Source organism: Eleutherodactylus coqui, chromosome 13, assembly GCF_035609145.1.
Source record: "Eleutherodactylus coqui strain aEleCoq1 chromosome 13, aEleCoq1.hap1, whole genome shotgun sequence".
NCBI lineage: Eukaryota > Metazoa > Chordata > Amphibia > Anura > Eleutherodactylidae > Eleutherodactylus > Eleutherodactylus coqui.
Genome location: NC_089849.1, coordinates 59,827,756 through 59,844,689, shown reverse-complemented (window position 1 = coordinate 59,844,689; position 16,934 = coordinate 59,827,756). Strand labels below are relative to the sequence as shown.

At 43.3% G+C, this 16,934-nt stretch overlaps 1 protein-coding gene across 1 annotated transcript in view; it reads right to left on the bottom strand.

The window, feature by feature from the left end:
- The window catches only part of MMP24 (matrix metallopeptidase 24), a 166,481-nt gene that overhangs the window by 14,483 nt on the left and 135,064 nt on the right, over positions 1-16,934 (bottom strand). The window contains exon 5 of the mRNA XM_066586649.1: positions 15,273-15,434. Coding sequence (XP_066442746.1) covers positions 15,273-15,434 — 162 coding nt within the window. The remainder of the gene's footprint in view (positions 1-15,272; positions 15,435-16,934) is intronic.

Sequence of the window (16,934 nt, the reverse complement as noted above, 5' to 3'; positions counted from 1 at the left end):
AACCTTTATATTCTATTATCCCACATCAGGTTGAATTAACCACTTAAAGATGTGGCCCTACATTCTTTTTAGATTTTCGGTTTCTCCTCCCCACTTTCAGTAAAATCCTAACTTTTATTTTTCTGTCGATGTAGCTGTCTAAGGGCTTGTTTTTTCACGGGGCGAGTTGTATTTTTCACTGGTACTATTTGATGTACATTATAACGCACTGAAAATCTTTTAAACATTTGTGAGTGGAGTAAAATGGAAAAAAAATGCAATTCCACCATCTTTGGGAAAGAGGGTTATTGGTTTTACACGTTATGGCAAAAATTATATGATAGTTTTATTTTATGGATCAATATGAATACAATAATTGCACATTTATATGTTTTTTCTTTGCTGTACTATTTGGAAAAAAAAATTTTTTTTGAAGCCATCTTCTGACTGCCATAACTTTTTTTTATCTGTTGACATAGTTGTGTGATAGTTTGTTTTTAGCGGAACATCCTGTAGCTTCTATTGGTACCATTTTAGGCCTTAGTCAGACGGGCGTTTTTTCGCGCGATTTGCGGATCGCATGACGGATGCGCATCCGCAAATCGTGTGACCGGTGCCCGAAAATCGCCCGAAAATCTGCTCCTAGCCGCGTTTCATTAGAAACGGGCCGGAGCTGTCCAGCGCATTGCATTCAATGGAGCGGCAATACAGCCCGCTCCATTAAAAGCAATGCGCTGCGGGCGAGTGTGGGATGAATTGTCAGCGCTGAGCCAATCAGGGGACAGGTCTGACTCACACCCCCTTCACACCCACTGCGGTACGGCCACACGGAACTCCGGCTGCCGGGAGCAGGTGAGTATGTATATATTTTTTATTTTAACACTTTTCAGGATGAATTGCAGGGAAGGGCTTATATATTTAAGCCCTTCCCGACAATTCATCCTGCGCTCGCCGGCAGCCCATTGCATTCAGTGGAGGCGGCTGTATTGCCGGCTCCATTGAATTCAATGGGCAAACATCGTTCTTCTCTGCCACAGCTGTTACAGCTGTGGCAGAGAAGAATGATTTGTCTTCTATATGTTCTCAATGGGGTCGGCGCTGCTGCCGCCGGCCCCATTGAGCGCATATAGAGAAGAGAACAGGAATCGCAGATCGCAGATAGGTGCGATCTGCGATTTCTGTTCTATAATTCATCGGACGAGCGCATAAAAAGCGCTCATGTGTCCGATACCATTGCAAAGCAATGGTTTTATAAAATCGCCGCACGCATGCGCATATCGCGGCAAAAAACGCCCGTCTGACTAAGGCCTTAGAGTACAAATTTTTTGATCACTTTTTATTACATTTTTTCTTGAAGCAATGGTGACCAAAAAGGTGCAATTCTGGCGGTTTTCCCCCTAAGTACCATGTGGGATAAACCATGCATTATTTTGGTAGATCGGACATCTATGAATGCAGTGATACTAAATATGTTTTGGGGTTTCTTTGTTTAATTTTTTTTATAAATATGGAAGATTGATTTTTTTTTTCAAATTTTGTATATCTATGATTAAAGTATTAGAAGGGTTAACAGTGTTTACACTGATCACATCTGTTGTGGGCAGTATCAGTTGTCACAGACAGTCGGCACCTGCATTGCAATGAGCGGGATTGGCTCTCGATCCCGCTCCATACAAACCCTGCATGTCCAGCACATAAATGTATTTTCTGTGTTGCTAAAGGGTTAACCCTTTGCAATCCAATTTTGGATTCAGGGTTTTCCTAGGGGGCTTTCTCTTTCTGCCATTATACAATGGTGCCATCTGCTGGCTAGAGCCAGTACAGCAGTATGTGACATGCCAGAGAGGCCCAGACAACAAAGCGGATGGTAATATACTGTAAGAATACCCTGCCGGACATCTTCTGACATTGGAGCAGCACAGGCTTCAATCAGAATGTAGGAAAACATCAGACAGTGGATTGAAAAGGGTTAAACGCTTGCCAGGTCTAAATGGAAAATAAAAGAACTGGTACTCAATCTGAGATACCGTGTTTCCCTGAAAATAGGTCCTACCCTGATAGTAAGACCTATCGGGTTTTCGGGGGAGGCTTGAAATATATGGCCTCCCCTGAAAATAGGACCTATTTCAGGTGCCCCCCCCCCCAAAAAAAATTGAATACTCACCTGCTCCGCGGCATCCCCATGGTCTCCGGTGGCTCTCTGGCGGCGCGGCGTCCTCCTCAGTCTCACAGATACTTTCTGCTGGCGACAGGGCTTTGAATCCCCCGCCTCCAGCAGAAGCGAGCACTGTGATTGGCTAATCGAGCTCTGGCAGCCAATCACAGCCGGCGCCTGATGAGCCAACCACAGCCATTCAGTGAACAACATCAGGACACCATCGGGACGCTGCGGACCAGGTAAGTACAAGCCCCTTCCCCCCGAAAATAAGACATTGTGCCCCTTTTTTGGGGGGGGGGTATATAAGACAGTGTCTTATTTTCGGGGAAACACGGTACATTGGGAAGTAAAATGACACCACAATATGCAAATCTTTGCGTGGCCGAGCATGAAAGTGACTTCCTGTCTTCCTGCTCCATCAGGCACCAAGCCTACTATCATCATAATTACAATATCACCTCATATGGATGGTGTGTGAGCAACAGCTAAAAACATTTTATGAGTATGTCATTAACTTAGAGGGTATAGAAACCTTTGTGTATAAAAAAACAACACACTTAATAAGTCCCTGCAGTTAAAAATAATCCACTTATCTCTTTTGGTAATGAGTTTTCCTTCTCTTGCATTCACAAAGCCTCATACTTGTTTTACAGGCCCTCCTACAATCAAGTTTCTGGCTCTGAGGCATTCCAAGCACTGATCAGCTCGGTCTCTCTCAGGAAAGTGCACACAAACTCAGCTTCCCTTCTCTTTCCGAGGCTGTGTAGCATACCCAAGTCCACTCAATACTACAGAGCTCTCTCTCCCTATATCTCATCATCTCTCTGAGTAGCTGCTGATCCTGTCACCCGTCACTTTTGATAAGAACAGAAATTTAATCGGGAATGAATTAAATCCCTCTGTAATAGTAGCTTTCTCTGCTCTCTGTCCTCCTGATCTCTCACACCAACCCCCAGCACTGCTATACAGTCCTCTGTAATAGCTCAGTAAAAAGTCAGTGAATGCCCCTCTACAACAGGGGAGCAGGCTAGAGGAAGAGCTGTCCCTTTACTCTGACAGCATTTGCTAAGATTTTAGTCCTCCAGTATGAAGTGCTTTGGAAAACTATATGAGAATAGAAATCAAACAATCAGAAATTTTTAATGAAAGCCAATTACAAAACGTACAGGGACAAACACCACGGCAGCCTGAAAAAGACATTAGTTAATCGGGACTACATCCAAGCACAGTGGAAAACCAAACTGCCATATTCTCCAAAGTATCTAAAAGTGAGTTCCTACAATACAAATCAAAGCAAGGTAACCATTGGGCACCTCTGGTGGTCACCTCCAACCCACATCTGGAGGGCAGCTGTGCGAAAACTACATCCAATATGACAAAGAAGTATTTCTAGACTGCCCTCTTCTATGTAAACGGCAGCCCCCTAATCGGAGGAACATCATGATGACAAAGTCATAATCCTCTCCAACAGGAATATTTCCATGCAACCAAAAGAATGCAAAACCTGTCCATAGATAATTACTATTGATAAAATCAAGTTTTCCAACACACATCAGGACTACAAGATCCCGGATTACTTCAACTACACAACATCACATGAGGTCTACTTAAGTCTATGTACCAAATGTCCTACTGGTGGTCCACATGTAGGTGAAACCGGACAGAAAGTTAGAACGAGAGAGAAATCAAATCATCACTCAATAAAAGCAAAAAAAGAAGAGACTATCAGTGCAAGAGCATTTTATTAGACGACAACATCATACATAGATGTGAAACTTATAGTTAAAAAGTAGAGATGAGCGAACCTACTCGTTTCGAGTAATTACTCAATTGAGCACCGCGATTTTCGAGTACTTCCGTACTCGGGTGAAAAGATTCAGGGTGCACCGGGGGGCGGAGGAGGCGTGGCGGAGTGGGGGTAGCAGCGGGGAACAGGGCGGAGCCCTCTCCCCCTCACTCCCCGCTGCAACCCCCCACTCACCCACGGCGCCCCCCGAATCTTTTCGCCCGAGTACGGAAGTACTCGAAAATCGCGGCGCTCGGGCAAAAAAGGGGCGTGGCCGAGTAGGTTCGCTCATCTCTATTAAAAAGTCATTTCAAAAAGCTCAGTGAGAAAGAAAAGTCTGAGAATACAAGTTCACGACCACCTATGAGGCACAGGTCAGGAATGAATGTGGAACATGAATTTATGTCCTTCTACATCACTTAAGGGATTTGCTCCTCAGACCAGTGGGGGCATCACAACCGTTCACCCGCTCTCAATCCGAGGACAAGAAAACTTTCACACTACTTATATATGATTGCTCCAATTATTCCACTGCCACTCCCACTTCATATTGATCGTCCTGGTTGATAACACTAATGAACTACATTATTGCTAAGTCCTTTTGTGTATAAATATGTGATACTTTACAGTTGGTGTTAAACCAGCCTGATGAAGAGACACAAGTATTCCCCAAAGCTTGTTACTTGTCATCATTTCAGTTAGCCATCAACCCCTTGACACTTTTGGGCGTACATGTAAGCCCTACCGCATTAGGGTTTGTATGGAGAAGGAGCCGATCTCGCTACATACAGGATGGGTGGTGGCCATTTGCTGGCAACGGCAGCGGGGGGGGGGGGGGAGCGAGAGAGAGAGATCTCTCACTTTCCCCCCCCCCCCCCCCACGACCCCCTCGCATAGTTCTCGGTCGAGTAATCAGTTACTCGACAAGACCGATGCTTGATCGAGCATCAGCCTTAAATGAGCGTGCTCACTCATCTCTATTTATGAGCGATCAAATGATGATCAAGTTCAAGTCCCCTATGGGGACAAAAAAAATATGTGAAAATAAGTAAACAAAAAAGTTGTATGAATGATCAGAAAACATAAAAGCTAGCAAAACCATTTTCCTATAATTATTAAAAAAATCAAATCAAAAAAACCCCAAAGCATATTTGGTATCGCTGCATTCGAAAAAGTCCAATCTATCAAAGTAATGCATCATTTTTCTTGCGCGGTGAACGTCCTCAGAAAGAAGAAAAGAAACAACGCTAGAATTGCATATTTTGGTCACCATGTCCTCAAAAAAATATTTAATAAAATGTGATCAAAAAATCGTATTACTTCAAAATGGTACGAATAGAAAACACAGGTTGTCCCAGAAAAACCCTCATACAAACCTATCGACGGAAAGATGAAAAAGTTATGGTGGCCAGAAGATGGCAACGGAATTTATTTTAAATTCAAAAGACATTCTTTTTTTTAAGTAGTACAGCAAAAAATGTATTGTCATAATCTTACTGACCCGCAGAATAAAGTTATCATGTTACTTTTGCCTTTGGGTGTACGCTGTAAAAACAATAGCCTAGCAAATGTGGCTAAATTGCATTTTTTTCTCATTTCACTTCACTTAGAATTTTTTTTCTTTAAGTTTTGCAGCACATTATATGATACATTAAATAGTACCATTTAAATATACGACTCGTCCTGCAAAAAGAACAAGCCCTCAGGTGGCTAAATTGATGGCTGAACAGTAAAAGAGTTATGATTTTTTGAAAGTGGGGAGGAGAAACCGGAAATCAAAAAAGAAGGGGAAAAAAGGCAATGACCTTAAGGGGTTAAAAGGTATCAACAATTGACAATTTTCACTTCTGGTACCTGTGCCGAGATCTGATCAGCATTTCCACTACTTACCACTAGGGGTCACACTTAACTGGATAAAAATCAACAATTGGTAAAATGAATCCAGCATTATGGCCACTCGCAGGACAGTATATAGGGATACTATATTCGTATGAGCGGAGGAGTGCTGCACTACACTAGTAAGCAGAAATACACCAACCATTGATTCTGTGAACAAAATAAGAAGAAGGTATCTGCATATGATGGTGACGGAGAACTCGAGCGAATGCAAAGACAGCAAAATTTCCCGCTCCACGTGCATATGTTAAGTATATCAGCATCCGCTGCAGATCTGGCACAAAATTCCGGAACGCAGGAAGTTTTAGGCTGGAATACCAGAAGCTGGACAAGCCTCATTGTAATCAATAAGGTCATTCGATGCCACTCAGATCCAATATGTGCCAGATTCAAGTGAGTGGAGCGAAGCAGAGGAAACAGACCAGAGAGCTGAACACAGGTCTGAATGTGACCTAGTATATAATGCATTCTGTCATTTTATAGTATTATGGTATCATCCAGTGATCAATCCTGCATATACTACACATTAGACAATTTAAGGGGTTTTCCAGGCAAATATTATTGATAATTCTATCCTCAGGATAGGTCATCAATGACAGATTGGCTGGGGTCTGCTGCTGAGGATCCCAGTCGATTGGGACGTTCTAGCACTGCAACATCCACGGTACATATTATTGTGTAGCACTATGGGTATGTGTCGATTGTGTAGCAGTTTGTAAAATGTAGATCATATGCTAAATAAGTAAAGAGCCCAAACTCACTGTATGTCAGATTTTACAGAGACAAATTGTGGCTGGGAGAAGTCATTATGGCGGTCTGGAATAGATGGAAAAGCCGAGATAAGTGAGCAATTCCATTCAGAAAGGACATCAATTGCGATCACTGGATATAAGAGTACTGTAATCACTTATATTGTCTGTGTACAGTGTGTGTAGCGCTGGTATCTACTGCTATATAGTCAGCGTTTATGCTCGAGGGGAGGCCGCATTGAAAATTTTGCTTAGGTCTCAGCCTTTTCCAGTTACGCCCTTGATAGAGAACTATAACTCCCCACATGCCTTGCCAACTGCAAGCCTTCAGGACTTGTAGGTCGTTATAGTTTTCCCCACAGATTGCATTCCACAAAACATCATCTTAAGGCATTTTTAAGGCTATTTAGCCGCGATAAAATGTCCGAAAATCGTGACCATTGGATTCCAATGCAATCATTCACATGAGCGATTTTTGGTCACGTGAAAAAATCGTGCCGTCAAAATGAGAACATCAGCAACTGTTTTCAGTCTTGAACTATCTTTTGCTGAAAAACACTGGAAGCTCCCATAGACTCCTATGGGAGCTGAAAAAAAGGCAGGAGGAGGGAGTTTACCTGTGTCCGGTGCTCGGAAAAGAGGACAGCTGCTGCTATTTACGCTATTAGAAGCCATTCTAAGGATTTCTGTCGACTGACAGAATTCTGCGTTGCAGCGTATTTTTCACGTGATATACCCTTGTGAATGGATGGGAAAATGCTAATTAAGCTCAGGACTCAATCGTGGCTATTCTAAATTAATGCAATTTTACGGCACGTGCAAGCGGACGTAAAAATGCATATGCTTGTGTCAATGAGGCCTAAGGCCTCTCTCACACAGGGTGTTTGCAAAAACGCTGCGTTTTTCAATGCTGCCCATTCATTTCCCTGAAGACACACAGCTGAAAACGCCCAAGAATAGAGCATGCAACGCTTTCAAAACGCAGCGTTTTTCAACGCAGCGTTTTCAGCTTTGTGTGAGCAGCCCCATTGAAATAAATAGGAGCCTTGTACAGCATTTAGCACAGCGCTGAATTTGCAGCGCTATCCGCTGTAGAAAAACGCCCGTGTGAGAGAGGCCGAAGGGTGGCTTCACGAGCGTGTTTTTGTGCGTACACAAGTGCAAAAACACGCATGAATGCAGAACCGTGCATTGCCTCCAATGGAGCCGCAGCTGCTGCCGGCAGCACCATTGAAGGCAATGGCCTGCCGGCACCCCTGAATTGTTTTTCAGGGAAGGACTTTACATATAAGCCCTTCCCTAAAAACAAGAATTTTAGTGTAAAAAAAAACTCTCCTGCCCGCTGCTGTCGTGTCCCCACGGGGATGAAGAACACATCTGCAGCATGCGGCAGATGTCTTCATCCCCGCGTGGAAAAAGAATTCCCTGCTGCACCTGCCACATCTGTGACAGATGCAGCAAAGTAATTCTTCGCCCCTGCCGGGAATAAAGAATTCCCTACCAAAGCAATGACAGATGACATCTGCGTTATAGGATCCAGCTGCTGGCATCCTGTAATTGTTTTTCAGGGAAGGGCTTTAAGTATAAGCCCTTTCCTGAAAAACAAGAAAAAATGGTGCTAAAAATATAAATAAAGAAAAAATACTCACCTTTCTTTAGCTACCGGGGCTCAGCCGCATCCAGCCGACTCTTTTCCTGCACTGCTCTGAGGAGTATTCAGCAGGCAGGGATTTAAAATCCCCATCTGCTGAATGGGCTGCCTCTGATTGGCTGAGCACTGTGACCAATCAGAGGCAGCTCTCAGCTATGAAATGACAGCTGAGAGCTGCCTCTGATTGGTTCCTGCGCTCAGCCAATCAGAGGCAACACTCACCCATTCATTAATTCATGATTGGATGAGTGCTGCCTCTAATTAGCTGAGCGCAGGGACCAATCAGAGGCAGCTCTCAGCTGAATTCATTCATGGGTGAGTGTTGCCTCTGATTGGCTGAGCGTAGGGACCAATCAGAGGCAGCTCTCAGCTGTCATTCAATAACTGAGAGCTGCCTCTGATTGGTCACAGTGCTCAGCTAATCAGAGGCAGCCCATTCAGCAGGCGGGGATTTTAAATCCCCACCTACTGAATACTCCTCAGAGCAGCTCAGGACAAGAGTTGTCTGGATGCGGCAGAGCCTCGGCAGCTGAAGAAAGTTTTTTTTTTTTTTCACTTTTATCACCATTTTTTCTTGTTTTTCAGGGAAGGGCTTAAATTTAAAGCCCTTCCCTGAAAAACAATTACAGGATGCCGGCAGCTGGATGCCCTACCGCAGCTGTCATGTGTGACAGCTGTGGTAGGGAATTCTTTATTCCCTGCAGGGATGAAGAATTCCTTTGCTGCATCTGTCACAGATATGGCAGGTGCAGCAGGGAGTTCTTTTTCCTCGCAGGGATGAAGGGAACATCTGCCGCATGCTGCAGATGTGTTCTTCATCCCCGTGGGACATGGCAGCGGCAGACAGGTGAGTATTTATTTTTTTTTACACTAAAATTCTTGTTTTTCAGGGAAGGGCTTATATGTAAAGCTCTTCCCTGAAAAACAATTACGGGGTGCTGGCAGACCATTGTCTCCAATGGAGCTGCCAGCAGCAGCCGCAGCTCCATTGAAGACAATGCGTGCATTCCCTGTGATGCACACATGTCCTAGCTTTACAGGCACGCACCTGTAAAACACGGACATGTGAACACCATAAGGAATGCATTGGTTCTAATAGAAGCATGTTTTAGTGCGCGTGTATGCATGCACAAAAACACACTCGTGTGAAGCCATCCTAAGGGTGAGGTTACGTGAAAACCATGTAAAAGAGAAATTTGGCATGGTTTCCAAATTGAATATTAATGGTCACATGGTTTGGCGAAATAGCACAGCCATTGCACATTTTTTTGGGAAATCTGTGCCGCTTTGTGATAAAACAGTATGTCTGCACATTTTTGGGACATGCTGTGGCCGTTACATGTGATTTTACTAATTTTCAAGATGTGCCACTTTTGGGATCCACATCAATTGGGTAAATGGAAGTCCATTAATTCCCTCCTGTGCATTGCCTCTTCTATAGACTTCAGGAGAGACAAGGCAGCATGCAAAAGCAGCCACCTTTCCGATGAAGTGTATGGAGAATACACAGTGGTAAGATGATATTTGCATGTAGCTGTACATTGGGCCCCCAGAATAAATTTGTTGGGCCCTGGAAGTTGTCCTTTGACGGAGGCTTAGAGAGATGCGAGGTCTTATGCCCTGCATTTATATTCTAGGCTTCCGTCGGTAGTCAGTGAAGTGTGAGCGATCTCACAATTAACAAGCATCCTGGCAGCTCCAATAATGTGCAGCCCTTTAGAAAATGTCATCCGGAGAAACCGCCTTTAGATAATGCTCAGAATTTAGCGCTGCTTCCAAATTACAGTCAATTCCAGTTTAAGGCAAAAAGCAAATGCTTGAGCAGAGAGTGTGCAGACATCCCAGATAATAGCCTGATTATCGCCGCAGCAATGAGAGGCAAATGTGATTTATACTAAGTGTGAAACCTACAAGGAGGCGACAAGGGAAGTATTGTTAGCACATCAAGGCGCCATTTACCTAAGATGCCTATTATTCAGTCATGAATGAAAACACGTTAAATGACATCTTCGCAGGTAAATACAAGTCATTCAATCATTAAGTTGTTAAAAAGTCTTTTCTGTCAATTCTCCATTACCTCTGTTCCTGGTAAACTTAGCTGAAATCCAATATGGCTCCCATTACAGTTCCCGCAGCCGGTATCAACCAAGCTTCATGCAAGTTAAAATGTAGTTTAGATTAGCCTATCCTGGTGGCGTATATATAGAAGATATGGGGGCCCATAGCAAAAATGTAAATGGGCCCCCTGTTATATTTTCAAGTTTTGCCACTCAGGACTGGAAGGCTTTGGTGTTCTTTTCCATTCCTTGCCCTTTAAAATGACCGTTAAGCCAATTCAACACCTATTAAAAATGACCGTTAAGCCAATTCTCCACCTGTTAAAAATGACCGTTAGGCCAATTCTCCACATATGTCCTCCCTACCAGTAGCAAAAAGGATGCTGCAATTAGAGCTGGGGTCCCTTCTGTCCAGAAGCCCATAGCAGTTGAATGGTCGACATCTATGGTACATCCCAGCAAAATGGGTGCTCATTTTAGTGACCCCGAAAGGATGGAAGGCTGAGTCAACCTTGAGCCGGCTCCCTGGACCATGCAGGGATTGAACTTGCAACCTTCAGGTCCTGAGCAAGAGCTTAGGATTGCCTTAGCCCTCTGTGCCACAGGGGGCTAAAGCTGACAGGAAGGGGTCATCGATTCATGCTGCTTGTGCCAAATTCTGACCTTACCATCATCATGGTAAACAGAAAACTGGATTCATCTGACCAGGTGATGCTTTTCCACTGCTCGATGATCCAGCACTCCTCCCTGGAGTCTCTTCTTTCTGTTTCTCTTAGACAAAAGGTCTTCACACTAGTTGTTCACCGTTATAGACCATCCGTGCTAAAAAACGATGAGTTGTGCATTGGGACACATTAGTCATAATAGCAGCAATTTGCTTCACCGTGCACTGCCTATTTCTCAGGACGATTCTTGACATCCCCCTTTGACTCTCTCGATGTGAATGTCAAATAAAGAGAGAAAGGTGAAGCAACCCCGTGGTGGTGTTTTCAGTCGGCTAAAGACATATATCTGTTATTTATTAGTAATGAACGTGCAAGGGTGGAGGTTTCACCTGTGAATAACAGGTCATGCAAGGTGCAGAAGACGGGTACAATCTAGCGCCAGAGTAGACGTATCAATAGAATTTTAACGATATTCTTTATTGTATAAGAAAAGTTTAAGATCCAGCATTGAAAACATGTTCTTAAACTTTTTTTCGCATCGTTCATGTCTGAGCAGTTTACATCTACAGGATCCCTTCTGGCTGAATGTTTTTCCTCAATCACGCCATTTCACTGTCAGAGACATCCTGGCCCCGGCTAGTCTGTCACCGATGACCGGGTCTTGTCCAAAGTCGCTCAGATCGCTGGATGTTCCCATCTAATCTGCACCCACAATGAAACTGATCCATGGAAAACTTTTCAGTTGACTTTATGCTACACTCCAAGGTCACGAGTCTAACCTCCATACAGGGAAGATCCCTTAGTGAAAGGGTCGGTGTCCCTAAAAAAAAGTTGCCATTCAGTCTATATAAATAGTGACTTAGAATTCAGCTTCTTTTTACCACCACAGTGGATTTAAAACAAAGCCATCAGTTTGTGATTGGAGTGTAGACTTTCAACTTCTAGGGGTTTAACAAAATATTACATTAAACCCTTCGGGAATGCCAGCCATTTTTCACACAATCCCTCCATGTTCACAGGCCTAATTGGACATTTCTGTAATAAGCAGTTTGATGGTGAACCCCATGATTTCATTCTTTATTGCTGTCTGCAGTTGTTCCTCAGTAACTGTCTTCAGTGTTGATACGGAAGCATCCACTGCTACTAGTTTTCCCAAATGGTGAAAAAGGGCTTCTACTGTATTTATAACAGATGATAATTAGAGATGAGCGAGCTTACTCGCTAAGGGCAATTACTCGAGCGAGCATGGCTCTTAGCGAGTACCTGTCAGCTCGGAAGAAAAGGTTCGGCTGCCGGCGGCGGGGAGAGTGGGGAGGAACGGAGGGGAGATCTCTCTCTCCCTCTCTCCCCGAGCTCCCCCCTGCTCACTGCCGCAGCTCACCTCTCACCCGCGCCGGCAGCTGAATCTTTTCTTCCGAGCGGGCAGGTACTCGCTAAGGACAATGCTCGATCGAGTAATTGCCCTTAGCGAGTATGCTCGCTCATCTCTAATGACAATGTAAGAAAAATAATAGTTTTAGAAGGTCCCAGTATCGTACAGACGTCCACATCCTCCCTCCAGTACCCATTAACTCTAATGACGATGACAGCTTTACTCTGAACAGAGAAGAGCGAGGTGCGATTGTCAAGACAGATTTAGTGGAAATCAATGCAAACCGGCTTGGCTGTAACAGCTCGGTCTTTCTATGGGTATTTTATATTTATCTATACGTGGTTGACTTTTTAGTTTTTGGGTTCCCTCCCACCCACTCCCGCTTTCAAAAAATCACAACTCTTTTATTTTTCTGTAGACTAACCCATCTGAGGGCTCGCTTTATGCGGGATAAGTTGTATTTTTCAATGGTACTATTTAATGTACCATATAATGTGCTGAAAAACTTTTTAAAATTTCTTAAGAGGATGAAATAAAAAAAATAGCAACTCCACCATCTTTTTTTTCAGGGGAGGTTTTGTTTTTTCTGTCTACACACCGCAGTAAAAATGGCATGATGACCTTATTCTGTGGGTCAATACGATTACAACGATACCAAATTTTATATGATCATTTTTTGGTTGTACTGCTTTAAAAAAGGAAGCATCTTTCAAAAAAATGCATTTTCTGCTGCCACCTTCTGACCGCCATAACTTTTTTTTCTGATATTGCTGTGTGAAAAAAGTAGAACATATGGGGGGCAAGGGACGTGGTCACGCATTTTTTTTAACGCGCGCAGTGCAATTTTTTTAATGCGCGAATCCAGAGGGCTATGAAAACACGCTCGCCGTGTAGAATAAAGCTGCAGGGTCGGGGAGTGTGACAGCTCCCTGCTATCGGCTACCGGAGGTTGCCAACAGCTTGGAGCTGTCACTGGGGGCCACTAAATAATGGTGATCACATGAAAGTTAAAAAAAGTTACAAAAGTTAAAGTTTCCCCTCACTGATTTGATCGCTGAGGTGAGATGAAACTTCTTACCAGAGGCCTCTGGATTTGCCCCCAGACACGATCATCCTGCATAGACCTTCCTCGGCTTCTGTTCATGTACCCGCCGGAAAAAATAGAGGATGCATGGGTAGAAGCCAGGAAGTGCCCAGGAAATGTAAAATCCCCTTGGACTCGGTTATCAAAGGTAGCAGAAAGCCTGAAGCAGCGAGCAGAGGCCCCGGTGAGTGGTCCCCGGTCACATGATCACCGTTATCCAATGGCATAAATGGTAGCCATGTACTATAGGCAGGTTTCACACAGGTAATAAAATTGTGCGAGCTTTGTGCGTTGCGAGACGCACAAATATGAAGCCCATTCTTGAATGGGGTCATACACATGAGCGATGTTTTTCTGCATGGCAGCGCAATGCTATACAGGAAATACCCCCTCAAAAAAGTGTTGGGTTTGCAGCAAGCATGGGAGGAGGAGGGAAACCTGGTTTTATTGCCCCATGTGCCCATCCCAACCAGGCCTCCGTAATTACCCGTTTTGAGACCTAGCTTCACAGTTTTACATTATCACTTTTATACAAGATTTAGGGAATACCAAAAAGAAAGGTGGAGGGATTCTTTTTAGGGAGTCAATTTTTTTATTTTTTTTCTGCATAAGTGAGCAATGGGGCCTGGAATTTATTCAGTTGTGCCCTGGAAGCCAATTGGTGTTCCCTCCATTATAGGCCTAGTCCAGTAAGCAGATTGGGGCTACAAAGGGGGTATTGCTGAACACAGAAGAACTAGTGCTATAAAATTTGTGTTGTGTCTACCCAGTTTTGAGATATTGCAGTTGAAAATGAGAAAAAAATGACACTTTTTTCAAAATGTTCCCAATTTTTTGTGCTTTTAATAAATATACACAAATTTTATGGGTCTATTTTTACCAACCAAATGAAGTACAATATGTGGTGAAAAAAACAATGTCAGAATTACTTGGATATGCAGAACCTTTACGGAGTTATTCTATGTTAAAGTGACACGTCAGATTTCTAAAATTTGGCCCGCTCATTAAGGTGCAAACAGGCTTGGTCACTAAGAGTGTTGGTGCCCAATTACTGGCCCATGTAAAAGGGCTTTAACTCTTGGGCACAAACTGTTACTCTAGCAAATGAAGTATTGTGTGCACTAAGATCTGGATCGTCCGTAAGCACATAGAAGTTTTATTATTTGGTCAGTAATATAAGCATAGCGGCTAGGGTTCCATAAATAGGACTTTTCAGGTCTCACCATGTAGGTTATAATTTACTGATACGATGGAACAAGTAACTAATGGCAACCAATCAGTAGAGCTTACTAGTTTGATCCGTTCATGTTTGCAAATGTTTGATTGCTATGTACGTTGTACATTAGCCGTTATACAAATTGCCAGCAAATTACCATCTGGGACTCTTTTTCCGAAGCTTGTTAAAAGCATTTAATGCCTCTTATGTTCAAAATGCAAGCTCATGCCAATTAATACTGCCTCACAAATGTCAGAGAGTATTGCAAGGTAGCACTTTAGTGCTGTGCTAAAAAATAAAGAGGTTTTATGAGATTAGGAATAAAGTCTGCTATATTTTTTTTTTTGCAGAATCAGCAGCACCCTTGTCCATGGGCCACATCTGGTACTGCAGCTCAACATTATTCCATTCACAGGAGCCTATATCCAAAAACTATGTCTATAGTAATTACTAAAGAACATGATGACATACATTCAATATATCAGTATACAGAAAAGTACTGGTGTCATCCATAGCAAACTATTAGAAATACTGGTTTTAACGGTAGAAATCCTAATAATAGTCACTATTGGTATTTTTTCTCTGCCCCATTTTCAGAAACATGACTATATGACAGTCTGTTATTGGTCCATTTGACTACACAACATGAATGGACTCACCATAAATTTTTTGAATTCCCAGTAAATCATCCTGGGGAAGCTTGAAGTTGTGCGTTTCCATATACTGGTAGAAAGGGGCCATTATGGCGCTGGGATCGTTGGAGTGTTCCAAACCCAAGGCGTGACCAAGTTCATGAACAGCAACTAGAAAGAGGTCGTTACCTGCAAAGACAAATCAAGTATAAGTACAGGTGATGAGGAAAGCGTGAAAGCTAAATCTGCCAAGGAGGAAATTTATTAACAGCTCTCCACCACGTTTGTGGTATAAAAAAGTTGTAAATGTTGGTACACGTAATAGTTACACTAAAATTGGCAAGTCTTCATCAGATAAGCAATGGGTGACAAATGGAGTGACAAATCACACTACTCCATCTTCATATCAGATGTACGTAGCTGGGGGTCGAGGATGCATGGGGAAACGGCTTTTGACAACAGTTAAGTACGTTGAAGGTTCTTTTATAGCTTGGGGATGTCTTACATGGCATGGTCTAGGTCTGTTGGTTGTAGTGGCAAGAACCATGAACATGGAGGTGTACCCTGACATTCTAGACAATAATGTGCTGCCAACAATATGGCAATACTCTGGGAATGGCCAACAATACTTCCAACAAGACAACGTGCCTCGTCACACATCCAACACTGTTTTCAGTTGGTTTGAGGATATGGGCGTTCCACAATTTGACTGGCTCCACAGAGCCCCAACCTAAACTCTACTGAACATCTTTAGGATGAACAGGAATGTCAGGTCAGGAAATATGAACAGCGTCCATCAACTTTGAGAAAACAGTCAAGACGTTTTGCAGGATGAATCGAGGGAAATACCAGCTGAAGTGCATCAGACACTAGTAGAAAGTATCCGATGTCATTAGGCCAAAGAAGCCCCACTAAGTATTACCATATGGAAATAAATACTACTTTTGATTCTTGCTCTGTTGTCCAATTACTTTTGATAGGATAGTGTAGACCAAATCATTGGCTTTTCTATGGGTACCTTTAGATTTTGTGCACTATAGAAGTCACATGGAACAGTTATAAACGGTAGAGAGAAACAAACTATGGTTACATTCAGACTTAGGGTCTTCGCTGGGATTTCCATCCTGGGGTTCTATTGGAATAGCTTAAAAAAGGTGTTTAGATAGAACCCAGAAGGAAATCACAGTCATTTGATTTCCAAAATGACAGAAATAGATATAAGCGAGCATACTCGCTAAGGACAATTACTCGATCGAGCATTGTCCTTAGCGAGTACTTGCCCGCTCAGAAGAAAAGGTTCGGCTGCCGGCGCGGGTGAGAGGTGAGTTGCGGCAGTGAGCAGGGAGAGCGGGGGGAGAGAGAGATCTCCCCTCCGTTCCTCCCCGCTCTCCCTGCCGGCAGCCGAATCTTTTCTTCCGAACAGGCAGGTACTCGCTAAGGGCAATGCTCGAGTAATTGGCCTTAGCGAGTATGCTTGCTCATCTCTAGACAGAAACAAATGAAAACCATGTCAAAAACCAAATTTTGCTTCTTTGGTCTTTGTTTGACTCAAAGTCCTTGGTTTCATTCTAGGTTCCCTTTGAATACTGTTTTTGACTATTCAAACCCAGAGACGGAGACCTCAACAGAGACCCTAAACGCATTCTGAATGTAGACTAAAGGAACACAAAGTGGCACATGAAGTGCCTG